Below are 25,789 nucleotides of genomic sequence, written 5' to 3'. Positions count from 1 at the left end.
TCCCCCCCCCCCCCCCCCCCCCTCACCTTAAACCTATGTCCTCTGGTTCTTGATTCCCCTACTCTGGGCAAGAGACTCTGTGCGTCTACCCGATCTATTCCTCTCGTGAATTGTAATGTATTTAGAAGTATCAGTTCAACAGCTTCTCGGATAATATAAGAGTAGAAGTCCTGGCGTGGATCCGTTGCTGTTGCTGTGTGGCGAGCAAGGAGTGTGACCAACGCTGGGAAACATTTCAAATGCTTCCCCACGCCCTCCCCATGAAGTGGCTGTGCCTTGACGTCAAGGTGTTCACGTGATACAGTTTGTTACATCGCCCTGTGTTTGGACACATCAGGAACAGCACTGTCCGCTTCAGCTGATCATTCTCGGCATTCTCCAGCCCTGAAAATGCCTTCTGACAAGTCGTTCAAACAGAGACGAAGCTTCGGTAAGTGGACGTGCCCGCGAGAAAAGGAGAGTTTGACAAAAAAATAAAATAAAAAGGAGAAGGGGGGGGGGGGGGGGGGGGGGGGGGGGAGGGGAGGAAAAAGCGAGAAATGTAATGTAATGTAGCACTTGGCGAAGAGTCTTGGCTTGTGTTTTTGTTTGTGTGCGTCTCTCTCTCTCTCTCTCTCTCTCTCTCTCTCTCTCTCTCTCTCTCTCTCTCTCTCTCTCTGTCTGTCTGTCTGTCTCTCTCTCTCTCTCTCTCTCTGTCTCTGTCTCTCTCTCTCTCTCTCTCTCTGTGTCTCTCTCCTTCCTCCTGCTGGGCTTACTTGCCTTTGACCTCCTCTCAGCTGACGAGGGTATGGAGTGATGCCGGCAGACAGCTGCGAAAGAGGGGGGAGATGACTGGTAGAGTACGTGCTGGGGGAGAGAGGGGAAAGAGGGGGGAGATGACTGGTAGAGTACGTGCTGGGGGAGAGAGGGGCCGAATCAAGCGATCGGTTGCAAGCAGCCTGAGCAAACAAAGAGACGCTCTCTGGCCGTGTCGTGTCGTTGGTAGCCCGAGGACAATGCATTACAAATTCTAACCCAACTCCTTAACGCTTAACAATTGGAACAAAACCTCGATTATCTTCACCCCGCTCCTATCCCCAATCCGTGACAATCCCCACGTAACTGTCCACCACTCATTTGCAACCTCTGTCGAAAATCCCCACGTAACTGTGTCCACCACTCATTTGCAACCTCTGTCGAAAATGACCCAAACACGGACCTGACAGCAATTCTCAGCAAAGCCAGGACTTTCAAAAGGATTGCGAATTCTTGTTTTTATTGTTATTGTACTTTGGAAGCCATTTTACAGTAAAGTCACCTCCTTTTTCTAAGAACAAATCTCACGACAAAAGATAATTCCTCCACCCTTTCGAAGATTTGTGTTGTTTTAGTTCCCATTTCACCATCAATTAGAAAGGTAGTTAAAAAAAATAAGCTGGTCTTAGATCACCTGATCTAAGCTACAATGTTTAAACATGTTTCCTTTCTTTAAAAAAACCCCCCAACGAAATGACATTGTACCATAGACGTGGGTATTTTTTTCTATAATGTGCTATTTATATCAATTGCATCTTTAGTTTATATAACTCTAAAAGTAACGAAGCCGGTTTACTTAAACAATAGCGGCGGTGATTATTTCCTACTAATCTCTCCTGTTCCGGAAGTAATTCTGTTTTTATTTTAACCATTGATATTAAATTTTGTTATAATGACAATTTATAAGACAGAACAGTCGGCCGTGACAACTGACGTAAGACGTAATAGATTAATGCATGGTTTGACATCCAGTTATAATTGAGCATCAAAACACACATCCAGTTGGCTGGGAGGGGACACTGTGATTTCAATGCAATTTCGTCCATTTTTCGATGGTGCTTGCAAAATTACTTGCGGCGTTTGGCACTAAAACCAGGACTTTTAAAGCAATAATCCTGCTGTAAGGTTTACTGAATGAAGACCATATACACACACAACAACAAAAATCCAAACTATTTTCTCCAGGAGATTTGGGCTTTGCTTGCTTTTCCTAAATACATTCTCAAGCTTTAGGCCGCTATAAAAAATCAGAGAAAATGAAAACATCTGATTTTAGCTACGACGTCATGTTCTTTTCAGCACTGTACATTATTTTCTCCTCGTCTATCAGTGGGTTACTGGCGACTCCCTGAAAACCCAATCACAGGAATATTGTGATTCACTTCAATGATTTTAATATAATATCATTCCCCCCCCCCCCCCTCCCTCCCAGTATGAATCAAACCAGTCTTGTTCATTTAATGTCGCCGTGACCCGGTGTAACCTTACAATAATTTCCAGGAATGGGATTGGAATTTCATTTGAAATGCATCGACACTGAGACAGTGGCAACTTCACTGCTACCGTTTAATTCCCGGATTGACTAAATCTGCCAATTTCATTGTTAATATTCTGAAAGGTGGGGAAATCGTTGGTTTCATTGAAGACAATGAAACATCTTGGTTTCAATATGGCCGAGAGGTATTGATTGCCCTGTGAACGGTAGTCCCTTCTCGAGGTTGAGGCCGTTTGTTTGATTGCTGGTCCTCACCATATACCGCCCCCTTACCCTGTGATGAAAGCTGGGGCCACGGGAGCATCTTTCTGTTATGGGCACCTTCCCCGCCTGTTACCTAGAACACCCCTTCTGATGTGCAACGACAACCATCAGGTTATTCAACACTACCAACTCCAACTAAACCCCGAACTACGAACTGCCTTGATTGCATTCGAGACTAGGGGGTCTTTGCACTTCATTGCTTATTTGTTTTTATTTATTGCACTTCTTTTTGTTTTTTTATATGGTGTCTACTGAGTACTGTGTTCATATCTCTAGTGTGCTGATGCAAGTAAGAATTTCATTGATCAGTTTCGGGACATTTGACAACAAAACACTCTTGACATTCAACACAGCCACCACACACTCACGCACACACACACACACACACACACACACACACAACCCTGGTTAATTGGGGCTACAGATGGCACCCCATTGCCCAGCCACCCTCGGGTTACCACCACCTCTCCAATTGAGGGGATCCCAGACCCACAGACAGAACATAACGTAGAACAGGACAGCACAGGAACAGGCCCTTCGGCCCACATTGTCTGTTCCGGGTATGATCCCAGGATAGGCTAATCTCCCTTCCCTGCTCATGTTCCATATCCCTCTATTCCTGGATAAATTGGCCTCTGGCATATTATTATCTGGAGGTTAGAACCCTATTCTCTGCCCCCCGTCATGCCCAACCGGTGATGTTCGGCCCCAATTTGCCCCTCCAACGCTGGAAAAATGTGGACTTCACGTTTGCAATTTGCAGCTTTCCCTTGGGATTCTACAACACCGCGATCTACAATACTGTGCTTTGCAATAACCAGTGCAATTTATACCGAATTTGATTATATCTGACCTAATCACCAAATCTATCACCCTGACAACCTGACCAGTTTAACGTGTCTCCTTTTTCTTTGTGTGTTATAGCTGACCGCGTTAAAGAAGTTCAACAGATTAGGGACCAGCATCCTAACAAGATACCAGTAAGTCAACTGTATTGTGATAAGGGTTGAATTGTTTGCTTTGCAACCGGGTCGATTCCTTTTGTTGGAACAAGGCTGGGAATTTATTGAATAAATTGGGGGTGGGAGTAATTGGATGAGCGCTGTTTAAAAGGACCATCACGGTTGAAGGGCCGAACGCACGCCAGTCCCAAGTCATTTACCAATGACCTAGTTAAAGGGTTCCCATCCGAAACACCACCTCTCCATTTTCTCCAGTTCCCCGCTGGATTACTCCAGCACTTTGTGCCTATCTTTGGTATAAACCAACATCTGAAGTTCCCTCCTAACCATAATTTCAGATCAGTCATTATAAGGTCTTGAAACTCCACACTGCTTTGGGTATGTATGGTGGACCATGTATTAAATCACATTAATTATCTATTATCTAACGATCTATTATTCACCCCTTTTTATTATATTAAAGTTGGCACTGACTAGCTGAAAGCAGGATTCAGGGTGTATTTGCAGAAGAGAATAATAATCTGCCTATTTGTTGTTTATTTGTTAGCTATCAACTAGTTATCGAACTGCCTTCAAATATCTCGCCTGTGTTCAGTGGTGTGCATTCATTACCCGGGAGAATCGAGGGCCAGTGCAATTTCTGCAGCCTTGCGACTAACAAGTGGGATTGTAACCGGCTTCGAGACGGCATTACATCATTGCTTTTTACCGCATTGCGTTTTGGGAAGGGAGTCGAGGAGAGAGCATGGAGTTAATAACCTCTCTCCGCCGCCGCTCTTCCTGAGAAATTTGATCCTCCACCCCCAGATGCCATGGAAAAATCCTCCCGGCACCGCTATTCAAATCAAACAGCGTGCTAATTAATGTCTTGGAGACTTGTCTTAAAAGGGCCACGTCCCTTGGTTGTTGTGGCAGTTGTTTCAATGTCGCTTTAAGTTCCCAAGACTGTACAACAAACTATCCAAATAGTTTCATTTTCATGTCATAGAATCGTACAGCGCAGAAACGACAAGCTAGATCTATGCTGACGTTGTTTTTGTGTGTATATATGCATATATTTACAAACATATGGTATGTGTATATATATTACATTTGTATGTAAAAACACACACAGCGCACACACACATATATACATACGGTGATAGAATCAAAATGCTAAATCTGAAGTAGGGTCATGACCCAAAACATCACCCATTCCTTCTCACCAGAGATGCTGCCTGTCCCGTTGAGTTACTCCAGCATTTTGTGTCTATCTTCGATTTAAACCAGCATCTGCAGTTCTTTCTTGTACACACACACGCATGCACACACACACACACACACACACACACACACACACACACACACATGTGTGTGTAAATGTGTATGTGTGTGTGGTTATTGAGTCATGCTGCACAGAAACAGACTCTTGACAATTAGGCACCAATCTGTCCAAATCCCATTTTCCAGCATTTTGTCTGTAACTTTCTATGCCTGGGCGATTCGCAGACTCATCCAGATGATTCTTACATTCTGCCTGCCTCCACTAGTTATTGAGGTTTTTTTGATTCTTGTGATTTCAGTTCACTGACATGCACGACTCCTAATGGCATCTTAAGTGTTGCTTTGCCGGTTAACCAGTAATCTGAAGAAACGTGGTGATCTAAAGGACGTACATTTAGAAAGGAGATGAGGAGGAATTTCTTTAGCCAGAGGGGCAGTGATTCTGTGGAATTCATTGCCACAGGTGACTGTGGAGGCCAAGTGTTTTGATATTTTCAAAGCAGAGATTGACAGGTTCTTCATTCATGTCAGAAATTCCGGGGAGAAGGCAGGAAAATGGGGTTGGGAGGGAAAGATAGATCAACCATGTTTGGATGGCAGAGTAGACTCGATGGGCCAAATGTCCTAATTCTGCTCCTATGACTTATGGACAAGAACTATCAACTATCTTATCAACACAGACCTTTTGGCTCATTGGAGCCATGCATCCCTTTGTTCCCCATCCCTCTCCTTATTTCTCCCTATCCCTGACATTAATTCTCTCTCGTAACTGTCCATGGTGATCAGGGTATTGATGGAACTGGCGAACTAGCACAGAAGAGGAACTGAAGCCTGGGGCAGAAGACCCCATGATCATATCGAATGATGGGACAGGATCGAGGGGCTGAATGTTTCCTTCTCCTGATTTCTTGTGCTTTTCAGGCTTCCCTTTGATTTATTTTGCCATTAACTTGCACTGAAGGTAGTTTACAGTGGCCAATGAACCTGCCAGCATGTCATAGTGGAATGGAGTAAGCAAATGAGGCCTTTTAGGAAACCCATGCAGTCTTAACGTGGTTTCTCCAATGTCTTATGTCTGTGCAACATCAAAATTTTGGACATTACATGGGTACATCATATGTTGTTAAACTTTCCACTGCCCTGATTGTGTTAAGGCTTCTATTCCATCAATGAATTTACTGAGACTCTGTTTTGTTGACAGGTGATCATTGAGCGATACAAGGGAGAGAAACAGTTGCCAGTGTTGGACAAGACCAAATTCTTAGTTCCGGACCATGTCAACATGAGTGAACTTGTCAAGATTATTCGGTAAGTGTAAGCTTCTTAGTTGCTGCCAAGTCTGCGAATCGCCCAGAGACCTGGGTTCGATCCTGACCACTGGTACTGTCTGTACGGAGTTTGTGTGTTCTCCCTGTGACCGTGTGGGTTTTCTCAGGGAGCTCTGGTTCCCTCCCACACCCCAAAGACGTGCAGGTTTGTGGGTTAATTGGCTTCTGTAAAATTGTAAAATTAGTGCTAGCGTACGGGGCAATCGTTGGTCAGTGCAGACTCGGTGGGCCCAAGGATCCGTTTCCATGTTGTATCTCTAAAGTCTAAAGTCGAAACTCTAAAGGGGAAATGAAAAACTTATCCATCAGATTTGGAAATGCAGAACATTGACCAGGATTTGGTTTAAAATCAGTTCAGAAGAGGAAAGAGGTTATGTTCCAGCCAATGTAATGATGGTACTTTATTGTCACATGTACAGAATCTTAGTTAAGTTCAAGTGTATAGGAATAGTACACTGAGAGAGCATACAAGAGTTGCCATGTTTTTGTGCCATATTTCATGTTGTCAAGCTGGATTGGGTGCAGAGAAGATTTACGAGGGTGTTGCCAGGACTCAAGGGCCTGAGCTAAAGGGAGAGGTTGAGCAGTCCAGGACTTTATTCCTTGGAGTGCAAGATGATGAGGGGTGATCTTATAGAGGTGTACAGAATCATGAGAGGAATAGATCAGGTAAACACACAGAGTCTCTTGCTCAGAGTAGGGGAATTGAGAACCAGAGGACATAGGTTTAAAAGTGAGGGGAAAAAGATTTAATAGGAACCTGAGGGGTAACGTTTTCACACAGCATCGTGGTAGAGCTGCTGCCTCACAGTGTCGGAGACTTGGGTTTGATCCTGACTGCGGATGCTGTCTGTGCTCCCTGTGACCACGTGGGTTTTCTCCAGGTGCTCCGGTTTCCTCCCACATCCCAAAGACGTGCAGGTTTGCAGGTTAATTGGGTACTGTAAATTACCCCTGGTGTGTGCATCCTACGATAGTGTTAGTTTACGGGGATCGCTGGTCGGCGCGCTTGGTGGGCCGATGGTCCTGATTCTGCACTGTATCTCTAAACTAAACTAGGATGCAAAAGTGGGACTATATAGAACTAGTATGAACAGGTGATTGATGGTCGGCGTGGACCTGGTGGGACGAAGGGCCTGTTTCCATGCTGTACCTCGAAACTAAACTAAACTAAGCTAATTCGAGCCAAACCATTTGAATTGCCATGACTTTGAAGTCTATGGCGCAGGCACATGGGACTGCTATGGAAGCGTACAATAATCATATGGATACGTACAATGGATATGTACAATAGTAGTAATGAACATTTTTTTGTTAAAGCTGCCATTCAGGACTTTCTCATTGGACATTGGAGCTTGTTTTCCAATTGTATATTTTTGCTCCCTTGCATTTCATTAAATTCAGAAATCTAACGCAGAACGCTGTGGTACGTGATTCCTGTTCTCGTGCTCCGTCTGAAAACCATTTGCTAGTGCAGTTTAGTTTTGTTTAGAGATACAGCATGGAAACAGGCCCTTCGGCCCACCAAGTCCATGCTGACCATCGATCACCCGTTCACTGGTTCTACGTTATCCCACTTTCGCAACCTACACGCGAGGGGCAATTTACAAAGGGACAATTGATCTAGAAACTCGCAAGCAATGTGGGAGGAAACCGCAGCACCTGGAGAAAACCAATGTGGTCACAGGGAGACAGCACCATAGGTCAGGATCGAATCCGGGTTCCCGGCGCTGTGAGGCAGTAGCTCTACCAACGCACCCTAAAGGCGAAAGCACCATTCTTCCCTGGGACAACATGAAGCAAACAAAGAAGGAAGAGGAGTACGAGCGAAGGAGAAAATGGGACAAATTGCTGAGGATGGAAAGTTTGAATGAAAACTACCCCTCTGGATGAAATTACAAGAGGAATGAGCTGATGGTACAAAGATGGGTTGTGAGAAGTTTGGAGAGGCTTCAAGGAGAAAGAGAGTGGCACAGTGCGCAGTTGTAGAGTTGCTGCCTTACAGCGCCAGAGACCTGAGTTCGATCCTGACTAAGGGTACTGGTTGTACGGAGTTTGTACATTCTCTCTGTGACCATGTGGGTTTTCTCCGGGTGCTCTGGTTTCCTCCCACATTCCAAAGACGTGCAGGTTTGTAAGTTAATTGGTTTCTGTAAATGGCAAGTTATCCCCAGTATGTAGTATAGTGCTCGCGTATGGAGAGATCACAGGTCGGCACAGACTCGGTGGGCCACACGGGCCTGTTTCCACGCTGTATCTCGAAGGTCTAAAGGATAAAAGTAAAATATGCAACAGACAGAAATGTGGAGAAAATATCAGGCCACCCACTTTGGAAAAAAAGAATAGAAAAAATTGTTGTTCAGTTCTGAGAAATCTGAAGTGCTGCTATTCAGAGGGATGTGTGTCTTTCTATACAAATGGTTGAAAGTTAACAAGCTTATCCTGACCTCAGGTGCTGTCTGTGTGGAGATTGCACAATCTGCATGTGACCCGTGTGGATTTCCTCCAGCATTTTGTGCCTGTCCTCAGATCTCTTCCATCCTTTCCCACTGTATTCGTATCTTCCGGTAAATGTGATGACCGCAACCAACTACCTCCTCCGGCAGCTCGTTCCATACACCCACCACCCTTTGTGTGAAAAAGTGATCCCTCAGATTCCTATTAAATCTTTTCCCCTTCACTTTAAACCTATGTCCTCTGGTCCTCGATTCCCCTACTCTGGGCAAGAGACTATGCATTTATCCTATCTACTCTCATGATCCTGTGTACATGATCTTACATTATCTTATGTGCATTGTGTTTACAGGCCTGTTATGCTGCTGCAAGTAAGAATTGTCAGTCCATATAACAATTAAACACACTAGACTCTTAACTCTTTAAAGATATTCCTCAAAGCCTGCTGCTTAGACCATGCTTTCAGGACGGTGATGATCTTCGTAACAACCTCACAAACCTTTGGAAATTTTACCCACTTGAAAGATAATAAATATATTAGCTAGTTAAATGTCAATCAGGCAATTATCGTGAGCTGTACACAACGGGCTCCACAGGTGATCTGAGCAAAACAGTTTGGAAAATTTGTTTCAGCAATTTTAAAATGTCAATCCTTTTCTAGAAGGATCATGGGCGTGGCAAACCAGGGTGGCACAGCGCCACTGAAAGTAGTGCAGTTGCTTCGTAGCATTTATTCCTCTCATGATTTTATACAGCTCAACAAGATCACCCCTCATCCTCCTGCGCTCCAAGGAATAGAGTCCCTGTACTCCAAGGAAAGTTCAGTAAAAGATTCTTACTGCACATAAGTACAACCATACTTGGGTACAAGAGTGCAAGTATAGTAGATTAAACCGAGACAGCACACAAGAGTCACCATGTTCCGGCGCCATTTTGTGTGATTCAAGTCCAATATAGAGTCTCAATATGGCCATAAGGCCCGTTGTCCTGGCGACGGCACTGGGTCGGAGTTCTTCCCATAACACGAGTCCTCTACTCCATGCAACATTCCGGTGAATCTCCTCTGCACTCTCTCTAACCTAGTCACACCCTTCTTATCAGGCGGTGACCAGAACTGCATGTGTTTGGCCCATATCCCTCTAAACCTGTCCTCTCCATGGACGTGTCTAAATGTTTCTTAAACATTGTAACTCGGTATACGTGACAATAAACTAAACTCAACTCAAAAACTAGATTCTCAATCCAATGGAGACTGCAGATTCTGGAATCTTGAGCAAAACAAAGCAAATTGCTGGAGAAACTCAGTTGATCAGGCAGCACCTGTGGGGGGAAATTGATAGATGCCAATTCAGATTGGGACCCTTCCTAAGACTCAAGAGTCTGTTGGTTTCGGTAAGCTATGGTATAAATGAGTTTCTGCAGTTCCCTTCTACACAGTCTTTTAGTTTAGTTTAGATTAGAGATACAGCCTGGAAACAGGCCTTTTGGCCCATCAAGTCTGCAGCAACCAGTGATCACCCATACGCCACTTCTACTTAACATAGTATGGGGCAACTTACAGAAGACAATTAACCTACAAACCTGCACATCTTTGGAAGGTGGGAGGAAGCTGGAGCACCCGGGAGAAAGTCCAGATTCTAACCTTCACTTGCCTACGAGGACAGTTGGGGAATATATGTGTGTGCTTCAGTAAGCCTGCTGGTGATTTAGAATGGAACGTAGAACCAGAGATATCATGCGGGACCTACTGAGCTTTTTTTTTTAAAACAAGAAAATAGAGCTGAAAATCTAGTTGCAATAATAACTCAGCGGGTCAGGCTGCTTATGGAGGGAATGGACAGGTGTCATTTTGGGTGAGGACCCTTCATCAGTTAGGACCCTGACCTGAAATGTTTTTTTTATCTTGCACTAAACATTATTTCCTTATCATGTATCTGTACACTGTGAATAGGTCGATTGCAATCATGTATTGTCTTTCTGCTGACTGGATATTACGCAACAAATGCTTTTCACTGTACCTCGGTACACATGACAATAAACTAAACTGACAATCTGTTCATTGCCTCCATAAAAGCTGCCTGTCCTGCTGAGTTACTCCGACACTTTGTGTTCAGGATTCCAGCATCTGCAGTTCCTTGTGTCTCGCTGACACTGTAGTTATTCTTTTTGTTGGAAGTATTTATGACCATCATAAGTGGTTATAAACATTTTCTCACTCTTTGCCTTAAAGATCATTCAGCACTCTGGAGAAAAGAGTCCGAGGTAAAAAAGTAGAAAAAAACACTGCAGATGCTGGAAATCTGAAATAAAATAAAAAAAACTCTAGAAACACTCAACATTTAGGCAGCATATGTGGAAAGAGAAATTATTAATATTTAAAAAACAAGTTTTCCCTTTCCTGGTTCTGATTAATGGACTAGGACTAGAACCATAAACATTAGCTTGGTTAATTAGACTTTGGAGATACAGCGCGGAAACAGGCCCTTTGGCACATCGAGTCCATACTCATCAGCGATGAGTAGCGATCCCTCTACTCGCACTATCCTACATACTAGGGACAATTTACTTTTTTTTTTTACAAAAGCAATATTAACCTACAAACCTGCACGTCTTTGGAGTGTGGGAGGAAACCGGATCATCCGGAGAAAACGCGCGTGATCACAGGGGGAAGGTACGAACTCCGTACAAACAGACCCGTAGTCAGGATCGAACCTGGGTCTCTGGCCCTGTAAGACAGTAGACTCTATTGTTGCACCACTGTGCCGCCCCCTATCATCCTTACCTTAATCATCACCTAAGTTTCGTTAATCTTTTATTGCCCCTTCTCCACATCCTCTCGAAGCAACAACTTCCTTTTTTTGTAGCCCCTTTCAGAAAGTAAATTGTTTCTAAATGCCCAAAGGGGAATATTTGAGCCAAAAATAAAATTGAGGCGAAACCAAAGAAAGATTTATTAATTCAGGTGGGCAAGTTGGTGAAAGATGGAGGGTTTAACGGTGAAGTGGGAGGGAGAGAGAGAGAGAGAGGGGGAGTTGGAGTGATCCAGGGAAGAGTGTCCAGACTTTGTGTTGGACATATATCCACTAGAAGTGGAACAAAAAATGGAGGGGCGGTGGTGAGAGATGTAGGTGGTGGGAATTGAAGGAATGCAGAGTTCTCCAGGGGGTGTGGGAAGAGAGCAAATTATTGGATCAATGGATATATTTGAATTTTTAGTTTAGTTCAGTTTAGTTTAGAGATACAGCGCGAAAACAGGCCCTTCGGCCCACCGGGTCCATGCTGACCAGCGATTACGCCGTACACTAGCACTATCCTACACACACTAGGAACAATTTATAGTCTTTACTGAAGCCAATTAACCTACAAACCTGCGCGTCTTTGGATGTGGGAGGAAACCAGAGCACCTGGAGAAAACCCACGCAGGTCACAGGGAAAACGTACAAATCCCACACAGACCACGCGTCTGTAGAGTTGCTGCCAGAGACCCGGGTTCTATCCTGACCTCGGGTGCTGTCTATGCGGAGTTTGTACGTCCCCCCTGTGACTGCGTGGGTTTTCTCCGGGTGCTCTGGTTTCCTCCCACGCTCCAATGATGTGCAGGTCTGTGGGTTAATTGACTTCTGTAGATAGAAGTGATGTATGGGTAATCGCTGGTCGCAGCGGGTTATTCCTAGAATATCCTCAGGAAAAGTTGGATGGCTTTCATCATTGAACCTGATGGATTGGAGTGATCTTATACTCCAAGATATATAGTCATTGAAATCGGAGGGTTGGATTACTGATTTTTACCATGTGATTTGAAGCCAGCTGCTATTTATTAACTAAAATAACCTCTCCTGTTGTTCGTGAGCATCTGAGCGGTGAAGTTTATCTCACAGTCCTAGAGTAGCCGAAGCAATGGATCACTAGGAATGACACCAGCATTTTGTAAATCTGTAACATAACGTCCCAACTTCTAGACATGAGTCACTGGAGGAGACATTCTGGTTGTTGACACGGTGTGGTGGATCTTGTCCGTGCTGGGAATTTTATAAGTTCCCTGGTAAACGAGGGGGGCACAGTGGCGCAGAGGTAGAGTTGCTGCCTCGTGGTGCAAGAGGCCTGGGTTTGATCCTGACTACAGGTGCTGTCTGTGTGGAGTTTGCATGTTGTCACTGTGACCGCGTGAGTTTCTCTGGATGCTCTGATTTCTTCCCACACTCCAAAAGACATGCATGATTGCAGGTTGATTGGCTTCGGTAAAATTGTAAAAACATGCAAGTTTGAAGTTATTTGGCTTCTATGAAATAGCCCCTAGTGTGTGTATATATTTTTTAGTTTAGAGATTCAGCGCAGAAACGGGCCCTTCGGCCCACCGGGCCCGCACCGCCCAGCGATCCCCGCACATTAACACTATCCTACACACACTAGGGACAATGTTTTACATTTACCAAGCCAATTAACCTACAAACCTGTACGTCTTTGGAGTGTGGGAGGAACCCGAAGATCTCGGAGAAAACCCACGCAGTCATGGGGAGAACGTACAAACTCCGTACAGACAGCACCCGTGGTCGGGATCGATTAGTTCAGTTCAGTTTAGTTTAGTTTTTGATTAGAGATGCAGCGCGGAAACAGGCCCTTCAGCCCATCGAGACCGTGCCAGGAGCGAGCCTTGTGCACTAGCACTATCCGACACACTCGGGACAACTTACAATTTTACCAAAGCCAATTAACCGACAAACCTGTACGTCTTTGGAGTGTGGGAGGGAAACCGGAGCACCCGAGGAAAACCCACACAGGTCACGGGGAGAACGTACAAACTCTGTACAGACAGCACCCGTAGTCAGGGTTGAACCCGGGTCTCCGGCGCTGTGAGGAAGCGGCTTTACCGCAGCACCACCGTAAGTAAACGGGTGAAAACGACATTGGCCGTACTGCTGCTCAGTGACATCCCATAACACAGACACCCCAGAAACCTCTGGGTGCTCAATAAAGAGACGGCTGGAGTTTTATCTCCTTAAAGTAAAGATAGGGGTGGCACAGTAGCGCAGTGGTAGAGTTGCTGCCTCACAGCACCAGAGACCCGTGTTCAATCATGACTACGGGTGCTGTCAGTACGAAGTTTGTACGTTCTCCCTGTGACCGTGTGGGGTTTTCTCCGGGTGCTCAGGTTTCCATCCACTCTCCAAAGACGTACAGGTTTATAGGTTAATTGATTTCAGTAAAGATTGTAAATGGTCCCTAGTGTGTAGGATAGTGTTAGTGTGTGGGGTGCTCACTGTGGACTTGGTGGGCCGAAGGGCCTGTTTCTGTGCTGTATCTCTAACTAAACTACAATCACATGTGTAGGAAGGAACTGCAGATGCTGGTTTAAACTGAAGATAGGCACAAAAAGCTGGAGTAACTCAGTGGGTCAGACAGAATCTCTGGAGAAAAGGAATAAGTGACGTTTTGGGACGAGACCCTTCTTCAAACCCAATCATATGGTTCAGGCAGAGGTGCTTCATGGGGATTGTAGTTTTCCACGTTTCTATGAAACTGTAGTACCCAGACTATGATCACCACGATCATTCGAATCACTACGCAACCAAGTAGATTTATGAATAAGCCCCAAGGTTCAAGGAGGAGAAAGTTGCGTCTTCCAAAGTTATCTGTCTCTTTTTTTTTTTAATCGAAAAGTAAAAGTTGGAAGGCAGTGATGTTTGTGTTGAAAGGTATTTTGTGTCAACAAGCCATGGAAGGTACGTTGGGTGCTCAGATGTTGTGTCTGGAGTGCAGCCAAATGATCACATGTTCCAAATGGAGGTCATTGGATACTTGTTGATGGGAGAAATCATTCTGGTGTAAAGAACGTCACCAAGAATTATTAACCCTTCCTGTGAATTGGGGTAGGAAGGAAAACAAGATCGTGCTGCTAAATGTTAACTGTTCGAAAATTTGGAGAGCAGGAACATAGTACGCAGAACAGGCCCTTCAGCCCACGATGTCCATGCTGAACATGATGACAAGTTAAAGTAATCTCCCGCATTTCCGTGTACAGGTCCACCACCGATTTTCCGGCAACTGGTGGTCTGGCTCCCACCTGTAATCCGGACAAAAGGCTGTGAACTCGGCAAAACGGATAGTCCAGAATGGTTCGAGAACCGAGGGTGCCAGAAAATCGGTGGTAGACATGTACTTATCTAAAAGCCTCAAACTCTGCTGTTGTATCTGCATCCACCCCACCCCTGACAGAACATTCCAGACACCCATCGCTCTCTGCGCAAAAAAAAAAACATGCCCGGTATATCTCCTTTGAACTTTGCTCCTCTCACCTTTAAGCTATGCCCTCTAGTCTTTGACATGGAAAATGGTTCAGATGGGTGAATGAAAAAAACAAAGATTTGTATTTTAAGTTAATACAGCAATCCATTGGAGCCAATTAGCTCCCCTGGAAGATTGTTCCACACACCCACCACCCTCGGAGTGAAAAAAGTTGCCCCTGAGATTCCTATTAAATCTTTTCCCCCTCAGCATCGACATATGTCCGCTGGTTCATGATTCCCCAGCTCTGGGTAAAAAGACTCTGTGCCCTACTCTGGGTAAAGTAATCGAGAATACAAGTCTCTATTCGTGTATTAAAGACTTCAATGCAGGGTGAAAATAAGCTTCACTTGGCCGTCTCTGAAGCTTAAGCTGCAAAAGGAATACAGCCATGAAAACAATGCCCCTCAGTCTCTACTAAATCTTTTCCATCTGACTTAAATTTATGTCCTTGTTTTCCAGAGATGCTGCTTGACCCGCTGAGTTTCTCCAGCACTTTGTGTCTTATTTTAAAGCATTTATCATTTCCAAGATTGCATTTAACACCTCCCCATTTCCTTTCCTCCCCTCCCCTCCCCTCTCCTCTCTCTTCCCCGACCCCCCCCCCCCCTCATCTCCTCTGCCCCCCCCCCCCTCCATTTATCCATACAAAAGATAGACATAAAATGTTGGAGTAACTCAACGGGTGAGGCAGCATCTCTGGAGAAAAGGAAGAGGAGCTCAGCCAATCCTCAGCATACTACGATTGACAAAAATCCTTAATTAAAGTAGGTGCCCGAACAAATGTAATTCCTTGGTGGATTTTTACCAATCTCAATTTAAAGAAAGATATCAAAGCCTGCGGCTTTAAGTGCATTAAATCGCTGACCTCATCCAATCATTACTTGTTAGTAATTAGGTGTTAGTAGAACAAGCTGGAGAAGCTAAGCTGGGGTTTATTTTGTTTCTTAACTGGACGCGAGTTATTCTCCTTCCCTAATGACTCGTGGACTAAGACACGGTTTGATCCAATTCAGACGACAATTAAGAATCAACCACATTTCTCTGGGTTTGAACAAACCTATGGAGCTGGGCAAGAACATCGAAATCTACTCTTCACCAAGAGCTCTTCAGTCCACAATGTCTGTGCCAAACAAAATGCCAAGATAAACAACTCATCTTTAGCGTGGCAACAGGCCCTTCGGCCCATCAACTCCATGCCGAGCAGCAATCATCCATACACTAGTTCTATCTTACATTCTCGGGACAATTTTCACAAACCAATTAACCTACAAACGTACACATCTTTGGAGTGTGGGGGGAAACCAGAGCATCCAGAGGAAACCCCCGTGGTCCTGGGGAGAACAAGCTCCGTACAGACAGCACCCGTAGTCAGGATCGAACCTGGGTCTCTGATGCTCTGCCACTCTGCCACCCCCATAAAAGAGAAACAGAGCTCACCTTTCAAGTCGAGGACAGTTTCCAGCATATGTCTTGATTTCAGATCTCCAGCATATGCACTTCAGAAGAAGTTTTTCAACCCTACCCTTTTCCAAAAAGGATATACACTGAAATAGTTAAACGCTTCAGTAAAATAAGCCAACGATTGTAATCTGAGAATGGGATCTGGTGCCAGGTGGACGTAGCTGGAGGCATTTTTGTTCGTTAATAGCTGAACATTTTGGTTCAAAATAATAACCCGAACTGGTAAACACATCAAATATTTACGCACAGTTTTTACAAGTATCTGCTCTGCTGTTAGAGAATACATGATAGGGTGTGAGCAAGTGCCATATTTATTACCCGTTGCATGTTGTGTTTAGCCCGGGCTTCGAACCACCACTGCCTCTGTGGTGAGGGACTCTCACACTGTGTGTTGGAGAGTTCCAATGGTTCCCAGGAATCAGTGGGTAAACGCTGTGATGAGCATTTGTCAGCACTGAACCTGTACTTGTAGTTTAGAAGAATATGGGGGGACCTCATTGAAACGTACAGAATACGAATGGATACGATACGATAGAACTTTATTTATCCCATGAGGGAAATTGATCTGCCAACAATCATAAACACAAAATACATAAAACATGAAATTAAAGTGACGAGTGGAAAGAATTGGGGATGTGCAAAGATTTAGATGTTTTTTAGATTTAGAGATACAGCGCACAAAACAGGCCCTTCGGCCCACCGAGTCCGTGCCGCCCAGCGATCCCCGCACATTAACACGATCCTACACACACTACGGACAATTTTTTTAAACATTTACCCAGTCAATTAACCTACATACCTGTACGTCTTTGGAGTGTGGGAGGAAACCGAAGATCTCGGAGAAAACCCACGCAGGTCACGGGGAGAACGCACAAACTCCGTACAGACGGCGCCCGTAGTCAGGATCGAACCTGAGTCTGTGGCGCTGCATTCGCTGTAAGGCAGCAACTCTACCGCTGCGCCACCGTGCCGTCGGTAGAGTTGCTGCCTTACATAAAACATGAAGTTAAAGTGACGAGTAAAAGTAAAGATTGGGTGGGGGGGGGGGGGGGGGGGGGAGGGGGGGGGGGGGGAAGAGCCTCAGTCTACCGCATGACAGAAGGGGAGTGAAAGGCTAGGATAGAGCGGATGTGGAGAGGATTTTTCCACCAGTGGGAGAGTCTAGGAGCTCATAGCCTCAGAATTAAAGGACGTTTTTTCTTTTAGGAAGGGGATGAAGAGAAATTTCTTTAGTCAGAGGATAGTTCCCAGATAGAACAATGAAATGAGCAATGAAATTCTTACTTGCAGCAGTACAACAGAATATGTGAACATTGTACACTGTCAACAATATAATAAACAAGGAACAAACACACACACAAACCATGGTGCAAAAAGTCAAAACCAATGCCCCCAAGTCTATGTAGTTTGGAGCTTATTTGGAGGTTGTAGTGTTTAATAGTCTGATGGCTGTAGGGAAGAAGCTGTTCCTGAACCTGGACATTACAGTTTTCCAGCTGCTGTACCCTTTTCCCGATGGCAGGCATGGCCAAGGTGGTGTGGGTCTTTGACAACACTGGCTGCCTTTTTGAGGCAGCGACTCCTGTAAATCCCTTCACTAGTGGGGAGGTCAGTGCCCGTGATGGACTGGGCAGTGTTCACCCATTGTTCTTCACTCCTGGGCGTTCAAGTTGCTGAACCAGGCTGTGATGCAACCAGTCAATATGCTCTCTACCATACACCTGTAGAAGTTCCAGACAGTCCTCTGTGACATACTGAAGCATAGCCAATTAGCAAGTGTACAGAAATAGTCCACAGGCAAGAGATGCCATGTTTTGGCGCCATTTTCAAAGTCACAGTCCGCGCTCTAGTTGTTATGAGCGGTGCCCGATTCCAGGCGAGCCCCAGGCTGCTGCAGGGCCTCCAGCCGTCGCCTTCCTTGGATGTGTAGATCGACCATCGACCAGCGAACCGATGTCCCTCTCCTCGCCCGTCCACCTTTGTTCCCCTGCGATGCCTCCCGCAGCCGAGCTTGAGGGCGCGTTAGGCCAGAGCCCGGTTCCCTCTCCTCCCCTACCAGCCTCACTCCTCGCCCGTCACGCCCGTCATCGTCGACGGCTCCATCCTCGTGGTCTCTGGTTTTTGGCGGGCTCCCCCCCCTACTGATCATGGCCCGCCGGGTCTTCGTGCGTGCAATGGCGTGGGACGAGCAGGGGCCAGCTCGGCGGCTTCCCACCAACAGGTGGTCCACTGGGAATATCTGCTGCCGAGCAACCTGCTGGGATCGCTTGGGCCTGGTGACAAAGACTAAACAGGGATTCCATTCCCATGGTGGCACTTGATGGAGAACATATAAATAGTGGGATTCCCGCAAACCGGCACTTCTTATCCTCGTGGTACTGATCACTGCATTGGCAGGTACCCTCGACAATGCATCTCTGCCCATGTTCCTGTGTTCCCTTTGCAGCTAAAGCCACAGGAACAGCCAAGTAAAGCTTATTCTCGAAGATAGACGTGAAATGCTGCAGTAACTCAGCGGGTCAGGCAGCAGAGGATCTCTGGAGCAAAGGAATAGCTGACATTTCGGTTCGAGACCCTTCATCAGACTGAGACTCAGGGAGGGGGAAACCAGGAGCTTTTTTTCACTCCCTATTGAGCACAAGGATAGATTGGATGAATACACAGAGTCTTTTACCCAGAGTTGGGGAATCACAAACCGGAGGGCATAGGTTTAAGGTGAGAGGGACAAATTTAATCGGAACCTGAGGAGCAACTTTTTCACTCAGAGGAAGGTGGGTATGTGGAATGAGTTGCCAGAGGAGGTCGTTGAGGCAGGTACTGTAACAACATTTAAAAGACATCTGGAGATGTACATGGATAGTTTAGTTTAGTTTATAATTGCCACATGTTCCGAGGTACAGTCAAAACATTTTTGTTGCGTGCTATCAATAAGCGGGTCCTTTTCGGAATGGCAGGCAGTGACTAGTGGGGTACCGCAAGGCTCAGTGCTGGGACCCCAGTTATTTACAGTGTATATTAATGATTTGGACGAGGGAATTGAATGCAACATCTCTAAGTTTGCGGATGACACGAAGCTGGGTGGCAGTGTTAGCTGCGAGCAGGATGCTAGGAGGCTGCAGAGCGACTTGGATAGATTGGGCGAGTGGGCAAATGCATGGCAGATGCAATATAATGTGGATAAATGTGAGGTTATCCACTTTGGCGGCAAGAACAGGAAAGCAGAGTATTACCTGAATGGTGACCGATTAGGAGAAGGAGAGATGCAACGTGACCTGGGTGTCATGGTGCACCAGTCATTGAAAGCAAGCGTGCAGGTGCAGCAGGCAGTGAAGAAGGCGAATGGTATGTTGGCATTCATAGCAAGAGGATTTGAGTTTAGGAGCAGGGAGGTTCTACTGCAGTTGTACAGGGCATTGGTGAGACTGCACCTGGAGTATTGTGTGCAGTTTTGGTCTCCTAATCTGAGGAAAGACGTTCTTGCCTTAGAGGGAGTACAGAGAAGGTTCACCAGATTGATCCCTGGGATGGCGGGACTTTCATATGAAGAAAGACTGGATAGACTAGGCTTGTACTCGCTGGAATTTAGAAGACTGAGGGGGGATCTTATAGAAACATATAAAATTCTTAAGGGGTTGGAGAGGCTAGATGCGGGAAGATTGTTCCCGATGTTGGGGGAGTCCAGAACCAGGGGTCACAGCTTAAGGATAAGGGGGAAGTCTTTTAGGACTGAGATGAGAAAACATTTCTTCACACAGAGAGTGGTGAGTCTGTGGAATTCTCTGCCACAGAGGGTAGTTGAGGCCAGTTCATTGGCTATATTTAAGAGGGAGTTGGATGTGGCCCTTGTGGCTAAAGGGATCAGGGGGTATGGAGAGAAGGCAGGTACAGGTGACTGAGCTGGATGATCAGCCATGATCATATTGAATGGCGGTGCAGGCTCGAAGGGCCGAATGGCCTACTCCTGCACCTATTTTCTATGTTTCTATGTTTATCCAGTCAGCGAAAAGACTAAACATGAATTACAATTAAGCTGTCCACAGCGTACAGATACAAGATAAAGGGTATAATGTTTAGTGCAAAATAAAGTTCAGTAAAGCCCGATTAAAGATAGCTTTAAGATCTCCAATGAGGTATATCGTAGCTCAGTTGGTGATAGGATGGTTCAGTTGCCTGATAACTGCTGGGAAGAAACTGTCCCTGAATCTGGAGGTGTGCGTTTTCACACTCCTGTACCTCTTGCCTGATGGGAGAGGGGCGAAGAGCTACAGCTGTTGCCTTACAGCGCCGGAGACCCAGGTTCGATCCTGACCTTGGGTGCTGTCCCATGCAGACATTGTGGGCCGAATAGCCTGTTCCTGTGCTGAACGTTCTATGTTCTTCTATGGTTCACTGAACAACACATCACATCAGCACAGGGACTCAAGTAATCTTCCGCCATTTTTTTTTAACTCGTCTTTCCCCTGTATTACTTTTCACATAAACAAAAGAAAATCTTCACCAGAGACGGTGGGATTATATTACACACCCTTGCAAAAAATAAATATTTAACTCCACTCAACAGCTGCTGCTTTTGGCTTAATCAGCAGTAAGATTTCAAAGCTCCTTTTCTGCCTTTTGTGAGCACCAGTAAATTCAGCTAATGTTTATTTATGTTCAACTGATACCCCGGAATTTGGAACAGATCTCACTATTTATTAGTTCTACACAGTATCCTGGCCTTTTTGATCTCTTTTCGTGAGATATGTGCCGAGGACAGATTGGCTTTAGACATTAGAGATACATCAGGGAAACAGGGGCTTCGGCCCACCGAGTCCACCCCCATCAGCCCCTGTAGCAGCACTATCCTACACACGAGGGACAACAATTTACAGAAGCTGATTAAACTATAAACCTGTAGGAAGGAACTGTAGATGCTGGTTTATTCCGAAGATAGACACAAAATGCTGGAGTAACTCAGCGGGTCAGGCATCATCCCTGGAGAAAAAGAATAGGTGACGTTTCCGGTCGAGACCCTTCTTCCCGAAATTTTGGATCTGAACCCTTCTTCAGGGTGCCAACCCAAAGGGTTCCGACCCCAAACGCCACATTTTTCTTTTCTCCAGAGATGTGGTCTGACTCGCTGGGTTACTCCAGCATTTCGTGTCAACCTATAAACCTGCATATCTTTGGAGTGTGGGAGGAAACCGGAGCTCCTGGAGGAAACCCACGCGGTCACAGGGAGAATGCGCAAACTCCGTAAAGACAGCACCCGTACTTAGGATTGAACCTGGGTCTCTGGTGCTGTAAGGCAGCAACTCTACCACCGCGTGACTGTGCCACCTTAATGGCGGCCGTGTTTCTGCACTACTTTACAAGAATGATTACAAAGAATTAGTTCAAAGATCAGTGCAGTGAATCTGCCTCCCTATCATGTCTGGCCGCTGTGTGTCAGTGGATGCACCAATGTGGTTGTAAAATGGTTCCATGGAGGTATACAGCTTGGAGATAAGTCCTTCAGCCCAACTCATTCATGCTGACCCATCTAAGCTCGTCCCATTTGCCTGCGTTTGGCCCACATTCCTATAAACTTTTATCCATATACCTGTCCAAATGTGATAATTATTGGCTTTGGTAGTTAAACTCGTGCCTTGTGATGGAATATATTCAGAAATGTCTATCTTGGCTGCTCAGCAGTTTAGTGTGACCTGAAATTGGAAAGCACAAATCCTGCATGTATTGTCTTTACGCTGACTGGTTAGCACGCAACAAAAGCTTTTCACTGTACCTCAGTACACGTGTCGATAAACTAAACTGAACTGAAACTGCTAATAGTCACTCTTTAAAATTCATTAACCTGGTGAGAAGGGAAAGATTTGATAGGCACCTGCGGGAAAACATGTGCACTGTACACGTGACAATAATAAACTAAACTGAGTCTGAAGAAGGGTCCCAACCCCCAAAATGTCACCTATTGTTTTTCTCCAGAGATGCTGTCTGACCCGCTGAGTTACTCCAGCACTTTGTGTCAATCTTTAAACTAAAAGGAGTGGCACAATGGTAGAGTTGTAGGGTAGTTGGTTTCAGTAAAATTGTAAATCGTCCCCTGTGTACGGGGTAATTACTGGTCGGCGCGGACTTGGTGGGTTACCATCCCCATTCTTGTGGCCGACGTTTAAAGGTTGTCCCTTCTTTTAGAGTCATAGAGCCATACAGCGTGGAAACAGGCCCTTTGGCCCAACTCCTCCACACCAGCCAACATGTCCCATCTACACTAGTCCCACCAGCCTGCGGTTGGCCCATATCCTTCTAAACCTGTCCTATCCATGTACATGTCTAAGTATTTCTTAAACATTGTGATAGTCCCTGCCTCAACTACCTTCTCCGGCAGCTCGTTCCATACACCCACCACCCTTTGTGTGAAAAAGTTACCCCTCAGGTTCCTATTACATCTTTTCCCCCCCTCACCCTCACCTGTGTCCTCTGGTTCTCGATTCCCCTACTCTGGGCAAGAGACTCGGTGCGTCGAGCTGATTTATTCCTCTCGAAGGTATTTATTCACAAAATGCTGGAGTAACTCAGCAGGTCAGGCAGCATCTCAGGAGAGAAGGAATGGCTGACGTTTCAGGTCGAGACCCTTCTTCAGACTGAAGAAGGGTCTCGACCAGAGACGTCACCCATTCCTTCTCTCCCGAGATGCTGCCTGACCTGCTGAGTTACTCCAGCATTTTGTGAATAAATACCTTCGATTTGTACCAGTATCTGCAGTTATCTTCTTATGATTTATTCCACTCATGATTTTGTTCTTCCACAGGCGCAGACTGCAGCTGAACCCCAACCAGGCCTTCTTCCTGTTGGTCAACCAAAGGAGTATGGTCAGTGTCTCGACCTCCATCTTGGAGATCTATGAACAGGAGAAGGATGAGGACGGCTTCCTTTACATGGTCTACGCCTCTCAGGAAACCTTCGGGTGCTGAGGACCGACCCAAGCGGCAGACTCACGGCAAAAGATCCCTGCAATTCATTAACTGGTCGTGGAAGAGAGAATTTCACTGTGTTTTTAAAAAAGAAATCAAAAAAAGCAAAACGTTGGGATTTCCATCCTGCATTCTGTCATTCACACGTACTAAGGTCGCATAGTGTACCGGGGTCATGTAAAACATTGAACAACAGCCTTCTCTCACTTGTATCTATACGATTGGCAATTGTTTATTTGCTACTTATTGGTCTTCATTTTCCTTTGTGTTTTTTATTTTTCATTTCTTTTTTGTAATTAAAAGAAAAATGTGATTTAATGCATGGTCCACCATACCCAGGCAGTGAGGAGTTTCAAGACCTTATGATGACTGATACGAAATGATGGATAGGAGGGAACACTACAGATGCTGGTTTACGTCGGAGATAGGCGGAAAATGCCGGAGTAACTCAGGGGGGGTCAGGCAGCATCTCTGGAGAGAAGGAATAGGTGACGTTTCGGGTCTGAAGAAGGGCCTCGACCCGAAATGGCACCTATTCCATTTCTCTAGAGATGCTGCCTGACCTGCTGAGTTACTCCAGCATTTTGTACCTATCTTCAATAAAATTATGGAAGCGGTCTTGGCCGGAGACAGTGAGAGAGGGATATATATACATATACATAGCTATATATGTTAAAGAAAATGTACCAATGACTTTAGAACTGATTCAAAGTCCATATTGAATATTGGTACTGAGAGTGCGGAGATAGGGTGTTGGAGGGAAGGGGTATGGGGGGGGGGGGGGGGGGGGTTGAAGAGGAATGCAAAAAGCAACTTGAAACAGGATGTGCTTTTTCCTGGTGTTCACAATCAGCTATTTTATGTAGAATTTGCTTTTAATGCACTTTATAAACAGCACGGGTGTTTAGGAAGACCCAAGAACTCTCACGTTGTAGCATATAAACCAAGCAGGTTTTAACGTAGATGGCCAGCTACTGTTTATTGTGACATTTATGATTCTTTACTATTTGTGCAATGCTCTCCAATTGCGTTGGGTAATATTTAATTTCTAATGTAGTTACGGCACCTGTTAATGTGTGTGATAAAAAGGAAATAGCATTCATGGAAATTCTCATAATTGTTGATTTTTATTTCTCCTTTTGGAACAAAAATGACATAATTTACAACAAAAAAAAGTCCAATACAAAAATTTTGATTTAAACAGCCCCATGTCTCCTTAATCCATTTTGTATTGCGGTATGGTGGCCAAAACTTTCTATTACTTCTAAGGAGTTGTTTAGTTTAGTTTAATTTACTGTCACGAGTACCAAGGTGCAGTGAAAAGTATTTTTGTTGTATGCTATCCAGTCAGCGGAAAGTCTAGACATGATTACAATCAAGCCCTCTACAATGTACAGATACAGGATAAAGGGAATAACGTTTAGTGCAAGATAAAGTCCGATTAAAAATAGTACAAGGGTCTCTGGTGAGACAGATGGGAGGTCAGGACGACTCTCTAGCTGGTGAGAGGATGGTTCAGTTGCTTGATAATAGCTGGGAAGAAACCGTCCCTGAATCTGGAGGTGTGCGATTTCACACGTCACTTGCCTGTTGTGAGAGGGGAGAAGATGGAGTGACAGAGGTGTTGCTGGCCTTGCTGAGGCAGCGTGAAGTGTAGTCAATGGAAAGGAGGTTGGTTTGTGTGATGGTCCGGGCTGCGTCCACAATTCTCTGCAGTCAGAAAGGTTTAGAGGGATATGGCGCAAACACAGACAAATGGCACTAACATTGTAGGTAACTTCTACAAACACCTCCCTTCTCCCTCCTTGTTCTCTCCCCCAACCCCCCCCCCCCCCCAATTTGTTTCCCCCCCCCGCTAACATTTCCCCCACCCCACTCCCTGGATGACCTTGCACCAGATTCTCCTCCACCCCCCTAAAGTCCATTAATTAGCTCCACAGTTTACAAGTATGTATCCCTCTTGGGCTCACACATGTTTCTATATCTAGCCTGCAACGATCTGCCTGTCAGGGAACCACTTCGTCCGAGCTCACCTGTTGGTGGTCATGATTTTCTGGCCTCTTTACACTTCCACTTTGTTTTCCCCACTCTCCCCTACTGCTATCAGTCGGAAGAAGTGTCCCGACCCGAAATATCACCTATCCATGTTCCTCGGAGCTTCTGCCTGACCCGCTGAGTTATTCCAGCATTGTGTCTGTCCTTTATAGATAGGGCATATTGGTTGGCATGGACAAATTGGACCGAAGGACCCGTTTCTGTGCTGTATGTCTTAATGACTATGAATCTTGCTACGTGCAGGCATGGAGTGTTTCATTTGCTGGGGAGTTCAATGGTGCTTTATTGTCACGTGTACAAATGCACAATGAAATTATTTTTTTGCATAGTTTAGTAAAGTATTGCCATACCTAAGCTCAATCCCTGATTAGCAAAGTGCACTGAGACCGCAGGCAAGAGTCGCCAGGTTTCAGCACCATTTTCAAAGTCGTCCGGTCCGCGCGCTCGGTCTCCTGGAGCAGTGTCAGATCTAGG

The 25,789-nt window shown here is 45.4% G+C and overlaps 1 protein-coding gene across 1 annotated transcript; it reads left to right on the top strand.

Annotated features, from left to right (window-relative positions):
• The first annotated feature begins 273 nt into the window (after positions 1–273).
• On the top strand, positions 274–24,368 carry LOC144604406 (microtubule-associated protein 1 light chain 3 alpha). The gene is made up of 4 exons (XM_078418776.1): positions 274–430; positions 3,479–3,534; positions 5,981–6,087; positions 23,098–24,368. The coding sequence occupies exons 1-4, from the start codon at positions 391–393 to the stop codon at positions 23,258–23,260; spliced, it is 366 nt and encodes a 121-aa protein (XP_078274902.1). The 5' UTR covers positions 274–390; the 3' UTR covers positions 23,261–24,368.
• Positions 24,369–25,789: the final 1,421 nt, after the last annotated feature.

Source organism: Rhinoraja longicauda, chromosome 22 (assembly GCF_053455715.1).
Source record: "Rhinoraja longicauda isolate Sanriku21f chromosome 22, sRhiLon1.1, whole genome shotgun sequence".
NCBI classification, from domain to species: domain Eukaryota; kingdom Metazoa; phylum Chordata; class Chondrichthyes; order Rajiformes; family Arhynchobatidae; genus Rhinoraja; species Rhinoraja longicauda.
The sequence above is the reverse complement of the archived record's forward strand: the minus strand, read 5'-3'. Positions and strand labels throughout refer to the sequence as shown.